General features: G+C 50.2%; 3 protein-coding genes across 4 annotated transcripts; 2 read left to right on the forward strand and 1 right to left on the reverse strand.

Annotated features, from left to right (window-relative positions):
- Positions 1 to 1,668: 1,668 nt before the first annotated feature.
- Positions 1,669 to 2,576, forward strand: LOC117582640. Its single transcript, XM_034270522.1, has 2 exons — positions 1,669 to 1,824; positions 1,889 to 2,576. The coding sequence occupies exons 1-2, from the start codon at positions 1,731 to 1,733 to the stop codon at positions 2,530 to 2,532; spliced, it is 738 nt and encodes a 245-aa protein (XP_034126413.1). The 5' UTR covers positions 1,669 to 1,730; the 3' UTR covers positions 2,533 to 2,576.
- A 1-nt stretch (position 2,577) lies between these two features.
- Positions 2,578 to 7,734, reverse strand: LOC117582631 (trichohyalin). 2 transcript variants are annotated; one of them, XM_034270509.1, is made up of 6 exons: positions 6,452 to 7,734; positions 6,169 to 6,386; positions 5,972 to 6,116; positions 5,308 to 5,910; positions 4,310 to 4,756; positions 2,578 to 3,042 (listed from the first exon to the last, which is right to left on the reverse strand). In XM_034270509.1, exons 1-6 carry the CDS (start codon positions 7,166 to 7,168, stop codon positions 2,659 to 2,661), a joined length of 2,514 nt encoding a protein of 837 aa, XP_034126400.1. In that variant the 5' UTR covers positions 7,169 to 7,734; the 3' UTR covers positions 2,578 to 2,658. The 2 variants fall into 2 exon arrangements, with proteins under 2 accessions (XP_034126400.1, XP_034126399.1); XM_034270508.1 differs by having other exon boundaries at positions 2,578 to 4,756; positions 6,452 to 7,733.
- A 4,173-nt stretch (positions 7,735 to 11,907) lies between these two features.
- On the forward strand, positions 11,908 to 15,595 carry LOC117582632 (DNA-directed RNA polymerase I subunit RPA2). Its single transcript, XM_034270510.1, has 3 exons — positions 11,908 to 12,071; positions 12,130 to 13,629; positions 13,689 to 15,595. The coding sequence occupies exons 1-3, from the start codon at positions 11,991 to 11,993 to the stop codon at positions 15,486 to 15,488; spliced, it is 3,381 nt and encodes a 1,126-aa protein (XP_034126401.1). The 5' UTR covers positions 11,908 to 11,990; the 3' UTR covers positions 15,489 to 15,595.
- Positions 15,596 to 15,717: the final 122 nt, after the last annotated feature.

Genomic DNA, 15,717 nt, shown 5'->3' on the forward strand with positions numbered 1-15,717 from the left:
AAAGTGTATAAAGAGCAAATGTTACAAAAAACCGTTAAAAATACAATAAATATACAATATAAAATGATATTATTTGTGCTGATTAAAGTAGCAGGGCCACTTCCAAGGCAATTGATGTGTTATTTTTGTATGACAAATGTATCCACACTCGTTGGAAGCAGCTGAACACTTTTGTTTGTAGCTACCTGCAGGTTATGTTATTTATTTTATTAACTTAGTCAACGGGCCAGCAAAACGAATGCGAATTTGGGCTACGCTGGTAGCCGGCCTGCTGCTCGACTGTTAACAACTCCCCTTCGAACATCCCAACAGCGACTCATCCCTTTCAAACTCAATGGAACAAGCTCGATGGCCTTATGTTAACAGCTCTTCCCCATCGAACCATTGGCCTGCGCTCGAACTGGAAGTGTTCATTTATGCAGGGGTGGCTTTAAACCAGTCCTGTAAAGCAGCATAATGAACACCCAACAGTATGTTATGTTACAGAGCTGTTAGTTAACATAACCCTGGTATAAGGAATTACCAAAAATATGGAAAGGGTGCAAGAGACGGAGGGAGCTCTGTTCAGAGCGAATGTTGTTGATGCTGTTGTCCCGGAAAGGAAAGGAAGCGAGCGGATAAGTTAATGTACAATCTCTGTTCGCTTTAAAAGCATATGAGGCGATGTTGTCTTTATGCCTGAACAGAGAGAGCCCTTCCTCCCCTGCTCCAAACCCACTTGCTGTTTACACGCCTTGAGAAGTGCGATGTGCGGGAACGAACGGGAGCGAGTCTGCCAGGGAGGGAATCGCATTTGCATAAAGCTGCAATGTCGAGGATGGGGGACAACGTCACCAACTTGTTAGCGGACGCTGGCATTTTTACTTGCATACATATGCAGAGATAATGCGCCGCCCATTGCCACCCAATGGCCACGTCCTTGCCACACCCCCACTGGGCAACCTGAAAACTCGTCCACCCATGCATGTCAGCGACAGTGGCACTGGCACTGGCAGTCTCAGGGGCCGGCAATGTCATGGCTGCGTGCGTGTCTAAGGGAGCACATAAGTCCCAGAAATCCCAGCGAGTCCGTGTCGTGTGCTTTGAGGGCATCCCGAGTGAACTACGAAATAGCATGGGGAAACCAGGCTGGCATAACCCATCGAAAGGTATCGAAAAATATCAACACCCGCGATCCACCCAGGTGGCAACGCTTAAAGGTCAAAAAATGCATTCTCTTGGAGGCATTGGAGACGGTATTGATACCTAAGAAGACATCCAATGGAGACACAAAGCCAAGAAATTTGTGTGTTGTTTAGTATATAATAGTTAGAGATGGACATGGGCTGCTTTTTATCGACTCGACACGAAACTCTAAATATTCAATACGCACGTTTATACATTTCCCGTTGGTAATAATTAGTTCCGTGCAGGTCCGTGCCAAATAATATCAGTTCATGCCCATCTCTAGGTGGTAAGCCTGCAAAAGCATAACGGACCATCAACCGTTACATACAGCAAACATATATTTCTCTCGCTCACACTGCTGTGAGCCATGTGGCCGCTCTTAATTTGTACATGTGCATGGACACACACACACAGCCCCAACGAATGGTGCAATTATACAAGGTTAAGTGTTTCTCTGTCTTTGTGTATTTGTCAAAAAATGAAGTCGAAGCAACATTAATCTCCACTTTTTGCCTGTCGTTTTTCGTGAGTGTTGACTTTTTCAATAATCTACATTAATAAAAATGGAAGTGGAAGTGGGGAAAGAGCAAGAAGTCGCGGATTTGCGCGTACTGCTCCAGTCATGGAATGTTGCCGATCTGCTCCCACGCTTGAAAGGTGAGAGATATTAAGAGAAATTGAAAACAGAATAACGACTTAAACGTTTTTTTCCGACTCACAGAGCGGGCCATCGGCGTAGACGAACTGCACATGATGAAACCACATCACATGTCTGAGCTGCTCGAGAATGTTGGCTTGGGAGAGCGCATACGCTTCGAGCATCACCTGGAGCGCTGGCGCCTTTGCCTAAACTGGCCCCTCCACGTTGTACGGGAGCAGAAGCACTGCCATTGCGCGACTGACCGCGCTGTGGACACTGCCCATTCCGATGATTCATTGGCTAACTCAAACGCCGAAACCGTGCAGGCCAACATTGAACCTGAGCAAAGCGAATCGAAGAAGCAAAGCGTCGATGAGGACCAGAAGCTGGAAGCGCTTACAGTGCTGGGCATTCTAAAAGCCGGAGGCACGCGCTCCCAGTCGCTGCTCGATCTCGTTGGACAGCAAAAGTGCCTGGATGCAGGGCAGCGGCGGCTGCTCATCCGGCTGATTTCCGACCACTACTTAGACAGCGGTCAGCGATTGTCGCTGCCGTTCAGCTACCAACTGGAGGAGGAGATACTGCGCCTCTTTCCCAAGGAAGAGTTGCAGCATTACCGCACCACACTCCGTGGCAAGATCTATGTGCGCTTCATAAACACGAAGGGCAACAAGAGAGTCAGCCCTGCCTCAACCCGTCAAATGTCAAAGCGTAGACGCCGCTGATCGATCGCTCGTGCAGCAGAGCGACCGAGCACCAAGCCGGAGATTTTGTGAGATTATAAAGATCTTTATTCATTCCGGAAATGAACAATATTCGTGTGGATTATTGTGTATGGTTAAGGCCAAGGATTACCGCGGAGTATTCGTAATTTTAAACTCTAGTGAACATCTTTCAGTTTGCATCCTCCTGCTGCTCATCCTCCGCCGCTTGCTCTTCTTCCCTGGTTTCCGCGGCTGCCACATTTTGTGTTTGCTGCTCGGCCGGGAATGGCAAGGAACGCAGTCGCTGCACCATATCCTCGAGAGTTTCTGGTGCAACGTTTGCGGGTTCCTTGCCCGTGGAACGCTTCTTGGCCGCATCGTCCAGGCGTGAGGCGGCGCACAGGTGAGCCTGTGGTGTGCTCCTTGGCGGCTTCTTGGGAATGGCGCCCGTGGCGGCCGCCTGCTGCTGTGTGGCCTGCTGTGTGGCGGTTGTGGTGACGGTAACGCAGCAGGCGGCACCCTCGGCTTCGTCTGCAATCCGCGTGCTGGCTATGTTCTTCACGGAGCTGGTGGCCTCCTCCGTGGGCAGGGTCTGCTCCACCAGCTCGGCCTCCTGCCGCCTGCTGGCCTCCCGCTCTGCCATGCGATTGATCATGGCCGTGCCACGCTCCGAGGTGTTGCTCAGGCGTGCAATCAGCTCGTTGCCCTGCGCCTCCATCAAACGGAGACGCTCGGCGCGATTCACAGACACTCGTTCGATGTCCTCCAGTCGTTGTTCCACAGTCTGCGAGATAGCTGCAGCCGTTATGGGCTGCTCCTGCTGCTGTTGCTGTTGCTGTCGCTCGTGGAGCGTGTCCAGTTTGGTGGCCAGACCCTCGCTTCGCTCGGAGTTCTTTGAGAGCTGAGCGAGCAGCTGCTGACTCTCCTGCTCCAGCCGTCGCAGGCGTGCGGCACGCCGGGATGTGTAGGCCTCCTCGTCGGCGGTCAGCGGGGATGCATTCTCCTCCGTTTTGGTCTCCTCGGTCTCCGCGGTCTCCTCCGTGTTGCTCTCGAAGCTGGCATCGCGACTGGGTGCGCGTCTGATGCGATCCAGAGACTTCTTCAGGTAGTGCCCGCGATCCGTGGTGCGCCTGATGCGGGACATCAGCTGACGCGACTCCTCCTCCAGGCGGCCCAGTCGCTCCGAGCGCTTTCTCGTGTACTCCTCCTCGCGCGGCGTGAGGCTGCCCGTGGCCGGTGCAGAGCTGGCACGCGTCATCCGCTCCAGCCGCTTGTTGTTGATGAAATCGTCGAGGGGCACTGCATGCTGGGCGGGCGAGACCTCGTCCTGGAAGCGGCACAGCTGCACCTCGAGACGTTCGCGATTGTCGGATGTCTCCAGCACCTGCTGTATGAGCGATTTGCACTGCTCCTCCAGCTTCTGGATGCGACTGGCCGTGCCCGAAGTTGATGCCTCCTCCGCCTGACTGCGCTGTCTGCTGCGCGAGCTGTGTGGGGTCTTGGGTATGGCTCCGCGAGAGTCCTCAGCTCCCACGTCCAGCTCGTCCTCGTCGTTCTCTATAGTCTCCCCACGCCAGCCGCAGGTGGGCGGCGCACTGTTCCAGCGCAGAACAATCTCCTCGCCCTCTTCCTCCGCAGTGCCAGAGCTCAGAGCAGCGGCCGCCTGACGTCCCGGCGATGTGCTCTGCATGCGCTTTATCTTTCGCGTGTGCTCGAACTGATCCCTCAAGTGCTTCCTGCGGCAATTGCCGGAACTAGAAGGCGGCGTGACGGCCTCAACCACAGGCTCTGCTGCGGCCTGCTCCTCCTGCTCCTCTGCCCTGCCCGAGTCCCGCTCCTCATCCGACTGCGGCCCCGAGTCGCTGTAGCCGCTCTCCGCCGAGTGATTGGCATCCTCCAGCTTGCGGCGTGCAAATTCCCTGCGCCAGTCGTCGCACTGCTCCTGGGTCTCCTCGTTCTTGGCCCTGGCCGCTGCCCACTTGCGCCGACAGTACTCCAGCTCGTCCTTCAGCTCGCTGAGCAGGCGACGCTTCTGCTGCAGCTGATAGCGCAGGATCTGCTCCTGGGTGTGCAGCTGTCGATGCTGACGCTGCATCTTGCCCACCAGATGCCACGTTTTGGTCAGCTCCAAGCTGACGGCGCTCAGCCGCTTCTCCTGCTCATTCAAGCGATAGTCCAGATGGCTGTTGAGCGTCTTCAAGCGATTCGTTTCCTTCACCAGCGACTTCTTCTCCAGTATGAGGTCCTAAAAGAGAGATTAGATGGAGAGCTGCTGCTGAGAAGTTTCAAGAACTTTCCACTTCAATGGATTGTCAAAAATGTGCAACATGTTTTGTGGTGGGCGGGGGGTTGCAAACTGACCGATAAATTCAATTATGTGCCAACAACGGAGCCCCCCCGGAGTCACTGCCTGACTGAACGTCAGCAATAATGAAGCTGCTCGTCCTCGTGCTCGGCCTGCACTCTACTAAATAAAGCGCTTAAGTGAATAATGCAAAACTTTGCAACAGCCACAGACAGACAAGGGGGGAGGGCGGGGAGTGCAACAGACAAGGACGATGGCTGGCTGCTGCTGCTGCTGCACTTCATCAGCAAACCGGATACGACAACTAACAAGCCCGATTGTCTGCAGCACTTGAACGGCCAGAGTGTAGCAGCACGTGGGCGCAAGGTGAATTTACGTAGAAGGTGACGTCTATCCCTTTCTAGCGCTTGCTGGTTGCTGCGTGGTGAATAAGCGGAGAATAGCACCTTCTCAGCATATTCACCTTGGTAGCGTGGGTGCACTAAACTCACCTTCAATTTGATGTAGGTCTTGCTGACGCTTAGCTCCGCTGGCTTGGCTAATGCTGCCGCCTTGCCAGCTTCCCCTGTGGCAACAGGAGCAGCTGCAGCACCAGAAGCCAAGCTCCTGGCCGGCGGTGGCAGCTCTTCGAACTGCACGCGCTCAATTTTGTGGTGACTCAAGAGCTCCATCAACACTTTCCAAACTTTTGGCAAGTTGCCAATGATTTCTTGGGCCGAGGCAACTTTTCCCATAATTTCGGGCTCAGCCGTAACAGCGGCACCTCCTCCTTCTCGCTGGACACAGTCGGGCATGTCCACGTCCACACCAACAGCCGCAGTGTCAGCCGCAGCCGCAGCCTCATCCTTAGCCACTGCCCGGGGTGTTGGCGTTGCACTGCGACTCTTGTCGGAGTCCTCGCCGGAGCCCCCGGAACCAGTGGCCTCCTCCACCAGCTCAAAGAGCAGCTTGGGCAGCGTGGCGCCATCGCTGCAGCTGCCCTCGGCTTGGGTCATCTGATTGAGTAGCTGGCGATTCTCTTCGAGCATTTGATTCAAGCGATCAATGTCCATGTTGCTCTTGCCATTGAAGCCCATAATGAGCTGACTAAAGAGCTGAAGGAGAGTGAGATTTTAAGCATGAAATGTGGAGCTGTGTCAGGGCTAAACCACTTACCATATTGACGGCTCCCACCTGCTCATTGAGCATTCGCTTCTCGTACTTTAGTTCGCCGCATTCCTCGCGCAGCTTGGACAGCTGCTCGTTGGCAGTTTCCACTTCTTTGAGCAGCGCTTGATTGCGCTCCTCAAAGTTCTTCGTTCTGCGAGGATAAAAATGAGTAAAGAGCTGCCTTTGACTGCCTCGCAACTTACTTCTCCTGCTCGGCTATGAGTTCATCCTTCTTGATGGAGATAAGACGCTGCAGATTATCGTACTCCGCAGCCGCCACGCGCTGCCGCTCCTCGTAGAGCTGCCTCAACTGGCGGATGTTGACCAGCTGCCGCTCGTACTCCTGCCGCAGATTGTTGGACATAATCTTCATCTCACGCTCGCTGAAGGAGTTCTCGATCTGCTGCAGTTTCATCTTGAGCTACACAAAGAAGATTTGTGTTAGATGTTAGCTGAAGCGGTTCAATCTTGAACTCTTTCTCTCACCTGTGCACACTGCTCCTCCTTGACGCTGAGCATTTGCTTGCAGCAGCTTATCACCTCCTTGAGGGTTCCCACCTGACGCTGCACCACCTCCACTTCGCCGCGCAGCGACAGATTCTCGGCATTGGCCTGTTGTAGTGCCAATTGTGCGTTGGCCAGCTCTATGTTGGCATGGCGACTGCGGCTCGAGGGATTCTCATCGTCTGGATCGATTTCTGGCTGCTCCTTGGGCACATCTAGTGGCTCCTGCAGATCCTTTGCCTGCTCTGCTGGCCTCTCCTCCTCGCCCTGCTCCTTTCTTAGACGTCGATTATCTGACTGTTCCTTGGCCAATTCTCTTCTCAGGCTGTTCATTTCCTCGCGCAGATCCTGCACCGCAGTTTGCCGCGCCTCCCGCTTGGTGCGCAGCTCCTCCCTGAATTCCTCCAGTGTTTGCTCGCGCTTGGGGGACTCCTCCTTGCTATCCATTTCAATGGGTTCTTCTCGAATTGTTGCCTTTTCTTCCGCTATTTTCACAGCGTCCTCAACTTTTTTGGGCGTTGATGTGGCTGCATTGGTGGGGGCCTGTTGCAGTACCAAATTCTCGTGCTCGATGTCATTCCACCAGGGCTCGTCATCCGTTGTAGCGGCTGCTCCTCCCACTCGCTGTTGCCGTTGCTGTTCTTGCGGCGGCTGCACCTGCGAGTCATCTGCAGGCGGCGTAGACTCTGCATTTCCCATAATATGCCCGAGAACAAAGGCCCCCGAAGAACCAGACCTGTGGTATGCGAACGTTCTCTTGTTGTGTTTACTTATGTTCTTGGCCTGGCAGGCGTTTTTATTTACGATTCACTTTAATGCGACTTTGCCACTGAAGAAGCAACAGAAGCAGCAGCAGCAGCAGCAGCAGCAGCAGTCGATACAAAGAGCTGCTCCGCCCTCACCGATTCAACCCGAACAGATATAGGTACACACACTACCATATGCTATATACATATGCATGTGTGTGTCTGTGCTGCTTCGATCACACGCGATTTGATCTTTCGATTTCGCAATTTTTTCGTATTAACTTTTACTTTTTGCAGCCAAAATGAAGGAAATTCGAGGGATTACACTGGCACTTGTAAACTTCTTTAAACTTTAAATAAAATCGTAAAGTTTTCCGTTTATGCGATCTTGAAGTAAATATCTAGTATACATATGATCCGAAAAAAAAAGAAAATCTATATGTACTCGGGCGAGACGTTGGAAAATTTCTCGAAGTCTAATTTCTATCCGCCGTACGGAACTTTTCGCTTTGGCTTCACGGGAAAAACTGAGCGAAACATTGAATAGATTTTTCTATTTTTAACCAAATCGAGAACTCTGCATCTCTCTCGGAAAATGCTCCAACGGATGCTTTGTTCTTTGGGACGAAAACTATCTCAATGAGAGTCGTGGACCTGGCAGACGCTCTTCCTCGAAATTCCCTAATTATTATGCCTATGTTTTGCGCTCCGTTTAGATGCATTTTAATTGGGAAAATATGTCACATGAAGGTGTTTAAATTTAGACAGGCGCGTCACTTTGATTATGACTAACACAAAAAAAAATGAAAGAAAAACAGTTGCCACATCGACGGGCAGCAGCATGACAATGAAGATCACAGCCAAGGGCTTTGGCACAGATGGATTTGTAGGTGCTGCAAGGTCATTGCTCCTAAACTGTGCGCAGTGGGAGTTTGATACAACATTTATCTCTTATAAGCAGCATTCTAAGTGGAATATTTATTTTTATATGTTACTGGCCATGGCACGCGCCTGGGCACGCACGCGCTTGTCGTACTCCAAGCGGTTCTTCAACAGTATGCCATACGCCTCTTCCTGCGCTTGTAGAGGCCACCCTCCCATGGGGTGGACTTCTTGCCAGGAGTGGCGCACTGCCACATCATCAGGTTGAGGGTGCCATGGGTGACTGGCAATAAAACCAAATGGATGTTCCATTTCACATTCCACAAACGTAATTGACAGACATCTTTTACAGTTATGTTTTGCTTACCGCCCAAAAAAAAGGAGTTTAAAATGTGTAAATTATGAGAGTAAAATATTTGTTTGGTGTTGCGACGTACCTTGCAAGTATTTTATCCGATTTTATTATAATTATTGCAACCAAGAACGCTTTGTCCGGTGATATTTCAACACACACCAATACTTTCACTGGTTCTTCTGTAACACACACGCATACACACATGCATATGCAGTAACGTAAACACGTAACACGTAAAAAAAAAGTGCTTGAAGTTGTTTGGTTTCGCGTCTCACCTTTCAACTGTTTTATCAATTTGTATATAGCTTTTATTTTCGGCGTTTGATTTATATTTCAATACACACGATTGATTTATGTTTTCAACGACAAATGGTTGCAAAATAGGGAAGCACAGCACCCGAATGGAACTACTTTTGTTTTGAACGCTGTTCGCTAAGCCTGCCGTGTGAGCGAGACAAATATATGATCTAATTTGAATTTGCAACGACAGGGAATTCCATTGAATTTCATAACTGTACAAGCAAAGCACCAACACTTACAAAGCTAAATCGTAGTGGTTTTGGGTCTCATGCTATCTCTTTCTTGCAGAGCTACATAACGCGACAGTCAATAAATCTTTATGTGTGTCCCATTCCCAGAGAGTACTAAGTACTCCCCGAACTTTTTTAGCTCGCTACTATTCCCAAAAGGGGCATGAGTATTTATCTCTGGAGCTCGATTAAACAATTGATGATGATTCTGAAGAGTGCGTTGCGTGGCAGTACTTCTTTCCCTTTGCCGGCAAAAGCTAACTTTTTGCGAAAAACTTGCAAATGAAAATGCATTTTGCAGCTGATTTTTGCGCTGGCTGTGCCAGTTTCTGCTATGCTATGCGTTCACATTTGAAAAGTGGGAAACACGCAGCAATGACTCCGAAGCGAACGGAACTCTAGCTAAGAGGAGGAGGCGAGGAGGAGGAAGCACACATTTGGCAAAGTGTCGCCAGTGCCAGGGTGCCATGATGCCGCACTGCCACACTGCCACGCCACTGAATGAGAAGCGGAGCTCAGGCTTGAAAATGAAAATCAACAATGCAATTTGCCATGTTCCTCCACTCTACTCTCCTCCTCGCTGTCTCCTGTCCGCGGTCCGGTGTCGTCAGTGCAGACAAAGCGCCAGAAAAAGCGTAAAAAATTCGGCTAAAAACTTGGAAGCGCATGGCAAAAGTTGTGCCCATCCACGACACCCGCACCCGCACCCACACTCACACGCACGCACACACACAAACAAACAAACAACACAAGCAGCAACTTTCACCGAGATTGCACCACGCAAATGTGCAACGAAAGTAGCAACCAAAGGACCCAAAGCAGCCAAGGACACTGCCAGAGCAGAGAGACAGAGGGAGAGAGGAAAAAAGCCAGGAAAAAGTTCAAAGAAAATGTGCATTGTGTTCATTATAATGGAATAATAAACCGAAGCGACTACTGGGCTCAGATTGAACGCCAAACTCCTCTTCCTTCTACTGCTGCTGCTGCTGCTGAAACTCCTTGTTTTTCTTGTTGTTTCGTGTCTTTCTCAAGTTGCTGCTGCAGTTTTACTTTGGCTCCGGCCGAGTTAATAACCAAAAAGGAAGTTTCAGCTTCATTATCCTGACAGCCAGCCAGTCAGCCAGCCGCCGCCCCTCCCACATATGAGACGATGTCATCTGGTGTCTCTGGTGGCCCCTGCGGTTAATTAGAGCAACTTTCTCCTGAAAGTCAAAGTTAATCCGAGCCTGCAGGACAATGTAGAGCCTTGCTGCAGGCAGCTGTAGGAAAGGAAGCCCTTTTTGAGTAAGCGTAAGAACTCTCTGTCTCTACTTTCTCCAACCAGACCATGTTTCATTGTCAATCCGTGTCGTTGCTGTCTCATTTGTGAGCATTTCCATGCGAAGAAGTCAGCAGGAAACATGCATTAATAATGCAACAAACTTGCGCATATTTTGCGGCTGACAATCCTTACAAAACAGCAGTCAAAGAAGCAGCCAAAGCCGGTCGGTCACAAGGGCAACAATGAAACAACTTCATTAGATGGAAGAAGCAACACGTTGACAACACATCCGGCAGAAGTAGAGTCATTTCCGTGGACATAACCCCGAGTGGTACATACAAATGAGCAGCACAACTCTCCGGATATCAAAGTAAATGTTGGCCACTGCAGCGGAATCATAGTCTTCAAGATAATTGGACTTTTTCCTGTACTGCAAATTAGAATTTCGTTTAAATTCACTTTGTAAACAAATCATTTTACGCGCGCACACAATCAGCTGTATATCTTAACCAATTTTGCATAATATAGAAACATTAAGCCATTATTATGTTTAAGAGCAGCTCTGAAAACGAAATGTTAATATTAAATAATAGAAAAAGGGTATATAAAGATACATACTACTGGGTGGCCAGCAACAAATTGCAAATAACGTAACAATACATTCTCAAAACGTAGAGTTTATTTATTTCGTTTTTTTCTAACCCTTTCAGCTAAATCGTTATTTTTGTAAACAATCCCTTAAAAGAGTCAAGAAGAGTAGGCCAATCTTGTGGCGAATGTATCGTACAACCGTAGAAAATTGTAGTTCCACGGCTGAGAGTCTCAGTTGGATGGCAATTTTAAACAGAATATTAAAATCGAGTAAATATTATTTAGAGTCATTGACCAGACCGATTAACCTTCTGTTGACCAATGGGTGTTTAAGTGCAAACTAAGAAATTAATGAAACTTAAAGATTATTAGCACAGTTTGGCTGAATGAAACGGTGCCCATTTTTTGTTTATGGCAATGCTACACACCTAGAACTAAACAGTGCTCGGTAAAGCTCGGTACAGCAGCTCTTCAACAGATTAACACTGAAGCTTTCCGAATTGCGCCTGTTAGAATGAATAAAAAGAATGAACGGTGCTTTCGACCTTCCGCACCACACATATTTCCTGGCTGACAAAGCCTTTGAAGAGCTACTTAAGAATAGCTAAGTTCGGTCCAAGTAAAATAACGGAACGCGATTACCAAGCGACATGCCTGGCAAGGTGGTTTGAAACTTGCAAAGGAAAATCAAAAATTAAGTCACTAAAAGGTCTATTATGAATATAAGATATCGCATATATTAATATTCGGGGCTTTAATCAAGATTCGCTGGAAGAATATTTCGATAATTTAAAGCGCAAAATTGGGTGGCAGTACGCGAGCCCAACAGCAACCCAATTGGACCCAGAAATGGATTTATCAATTAAGAATGATATGAATGATGAATTAATAATAAAAATGGCTTTTGTGATTAGATAATGTTTACTAAATGCTAACATATCTATGTTGAAAAAGAAAAGATCGCTGATGATGGAGGAGTGGTATCCTTCAAAACAGTTATAATTTCAATGAATATTTTGGTATATTTTTGAGGGTCTGTCGGTATATTTGATTGATAGTTGCGCGGTCACACTGGCTCCGACCCAAACAACACGTGCAACGGTCAGCGCACTGGGTTTTATTATTTTTGATTAATTTCCTGAAAGAAACAAGCAAAATGCTGGAGGAAATGAAAACGGATCCTGTGCTGACGAATTCCCGGCCAGAATTCAAAGCGATACCCAAGCAGCTGAACAAGGTAAGAGGCTGCTGTAATATTCTCACCCGCCTGTGACCGATTTGAATCTGACCTGCAGCACTTGGCAAACCTTGGAGCCCCACATGTGGACTCGTTCGATGAGATGCTGACAGTGGGCCTGGATTTTCTGGCCAAGCACATGCCGCCCGTCCAGATGCAGAGCCCGGCTGGAGAGCGAATCTCGCTGAAGGTGGAGAACATTTGGATAGCAAAGCCTCAGGTGCCGCAGGATGTGATTGACGTGCGAACACGTGAAATTTATCCCACAGACTCGCGCCAGCTACACGTCTCCTACTCGGGCATGTGCTCGGTGCGACTGGCATGGAGTGTGAATGGGCTGCAAAAGACGCCCATCAACATGGATCTGGGTGAGGTGCCGGTGATGCTGCGTTCCAAGGCATGCAATCTGGGCAAGGGCTCGCCGCAAGAGATGGTGAAGCATGGCGAACACGACTCCGAGTGGGGTGGCATCTTTGTGATACGTGGAAACGAGAAGATTGTCCGCATGCTGGTGCTCGTCCGGCGGAATCATCCGATCTGCGTGAAGCGTTCGACCTGGAAGGACCGTGGCCAGAACTTCAGTGATTTGGGCATAATGGTGCAGACAGTGCGCGAAGACGAGTGCTCCTTCAGCAACGTTCTGCATTACCTCAACAACGGATCGGCTCGCTTCATGTTCTCCCATATCAAGCGGCTGTCCTATGTCCCCGTTTGTCTCATCCTCAAGTGCTTGATGGACTACACGGACGAGGAGATCTACAACAGGCTGGTGAAGGGCTACGAAGATGATCAGTACTACGTTTCGTGTGTCCAAACCATGCTCAGGGATGTCCAGAACGAGGGAGTTTACACGCACGCCCAGTGCCGGTCCTTCATTGGCACCCTCTTCCGCTCCCGGTTCACCGTCGTGCCCGAGTGGCAGCCTGATGAGGATGTCACCGACTTTATTCTGCGTGAACGCATCTTGGTGCACCTGGATACCTACGAGGAGAAGTTCCAGCTGATTGTTTTCATGGTGCAGAAGCTCTTCCAGTGCGCCCAGGGCAAGCACAAGGTGGAGAACGTTGACTCGGCCATGATGCAGGAAGTGCTGCTACCAGGGCATCTCTATCAGAAGTATCTGGGCGAGCGCATCGAGAACTGGGTCTCCGTTGTGCGCCGTGTTCTCCAGAAGAAGCTCAACACGCCGGACAGCCTCCTCAGCAGCAGCATTCTGACGCAGTGCATGCGTCAGTCTGGCGGTGTGGGCAAATCCATTGAATCCTTCCTGGCCACCGGCAACATAGCGAGCAACACGGGCCTGGGACTCATGCAGAACAGCGGATTGGTCATCATGGCTGAGAATATCAATCGCATGCGCTACATGTCCCACTTTCGGGCCATTCATCGTGGCTCCTACTTCACCACGATGCGCACCACAGAGGCACGCCAGCTGCTGCCCGACGCCTGGGGCTTCATTTGCCCTGTGCACACGCCCGATGGTACGCCTTGCGGTCTGCTCAATCACTTGACCCTGACGTGTGAGATATCCAAGCGACCAGATCCTAAGCTGGTGCAGGTATGTATATACACGCTACTCTCTGTAAAGGAAATATCAACTCATTCCTTCCATTTCAGGCCATTCCCACGAAGCTGCTGGAAATGGGAATGCTGCCGCTGTCTGCCCAAAGTCATCCCGATGCCAAGCTGTATGCAGTGCTCCTGGATGGCAAGCATTTAGGCCACATCTTCCAGTCCGAAGCCTGCAACATAGTCGAGGATTTACGCTATGAAAAGATAACCGGTACGGTGCCAAAGATGATGGAAATCGGCTTCATTCCGTACAAGAAAAATGGCCAGTTTCCCGGTCTCTATCTGTCAACGGGTCCCGCACGCATGATGCGTCCCGTGTGGAACATCAAGTGGAAACAAGTCGAGTATATTGGCACCCTGGAGCAGCTGTACATGGAGATAGCCATCGATCCAAAGGAGATCTACCCAGACTTCACCACTCACTTGGAGCTGGCAAAGACGCATTTTATGAGCAACCTGGCGAACCTCATTCCCATGCCAGACTACAACCAGTCGCCCCGTAACATGTACCAGTGTCAGATGGGCAAGCAAACGATGGGCACGCCCTGCCTGAACTGGCCCAAGCAGGCGGCCAATAAGCTGTATCGCCTGCAGACGCCCGGCACACCGCTCTTCCGGCCCGTGCACTACGACAACATCGGGCTGGATGACTTTGCCATGGGCACCAATGCCATTGTGGCGGTCATTTCGTACACGGGCTACGACATGGAGGATGCCATGATCATCAACAAGTCCGCATACGAGCGTGGGTTTGCCTACGGCAGCATTTACAAGTCAAAGTTCGTGCAGCTGCCCAAAAAGAGCAGCTACTTTGCTCGTCATCCGCACAAGCCGGAGCTGGTCGAGTATTTAGACTCGGATGGATTGCCGCAACCGGGCGCCAAGCTCAGCTTTGGCTGCCCGCTGTACTGCTACTTTGATGGCGAGGTGGCCTCCTACAATGTGGTGAAAATGGACGAGAAGGAGGAATGTTTTGTGGACAGCGTTCGGCAGTTGGGCAGCTTCGACCTCACGCCCAAGAAGACCGTTTGCATTACGCTGCGGGTGCCACGTCCGGCTACAATTGGCGACAAGTTTGCCTCGCGCGCTGGACAGAAGGGCATCTGCTCGCAGAAGTATCCCGCCGAGGATTTGCCCTTCACGGAGTCCGGCATGGTACCCGACATTGTGTTCAATCCTCACGGCTTCCCCTCGCGTATGACAATCGCCATGATGATCGAGACGATGGCCGGCAAGAGCGCCGCTGTCCATGGCGGTGTGTATGATGCCACACCCTTCCGTTTTTCGGAGCAGAATACGGCCATCGATTACTTTGGCAAGATGCTGGAGGCCGGCGGCTACAACTACTACGGCACGGAGCGCCTCTACTCAGGCGTGGATGGGCGCGAGATGACGGCGGATATCTTCTTCGGCGTGGTCCACTATCAGCGGCTGCGTCACATGGTCTTCGACAAATGGCAGGTGCGCTCCACAGGCACCGTCGAGGCGCGCACCCAGCAGCCCATCAAGGGACGCAAGCGTGGAGGTGGTGTACGTTTCGGAGAGATGGAACGCGACGCTCTGATATCCCATGGCGCAGCCTTTCTGCTGCAGGATCGCCTCTTCCACAACTCGGACAAGACGCACACGCTGGTGTGTCACAAGTGCGGTTCCATTCTGTCGCCACTGCAGCAGATTGTCAAGCGAAACGAGCGTGGCGGTCTGTCTTCCAAGCCGCAAACGTGTCGCCTGTGCGGGGATAGCAGTTCAGTGTCCATGATCGAAATTCCCTTCTCCTTCAAGTTTTTGGTCACAGAGCTGAGTTCGGTGAACATTAATGCGAGATTCAAGCTAAACCAGATATGAAATGATCCAACAATATATTGTTACAGCTAGAGTTTAGATCATATGTACTACTACTATGTTTTTACGACTGTATTCCCACCATTAAAGTTGACACGAAATTAATCGAAGAAGAGTTGTTGCTTAGGAAATCGATTTGTTAATGGTCAAAATAAACGAATCAATCAAGAGTTGTTGCCTCAGATTTTAGATCTGCTATTAAGGGATCGTTTTTATGGTCGAAAATTGTTGG

The sequence above is a fragment of the Drosophila guanche genome, unplaced genomic scaffold, assembly GCF_900245975.1.
Source record: "Drosophila guanche unplaced genomic scaffold, DGUA_6, whole genome shotgun sequence".
NCBI lineage: Eukaryota > Metazoa > Arthropoda > Insecta > Diptera > Drosophilidae > Drosophila > Drosophila guanche.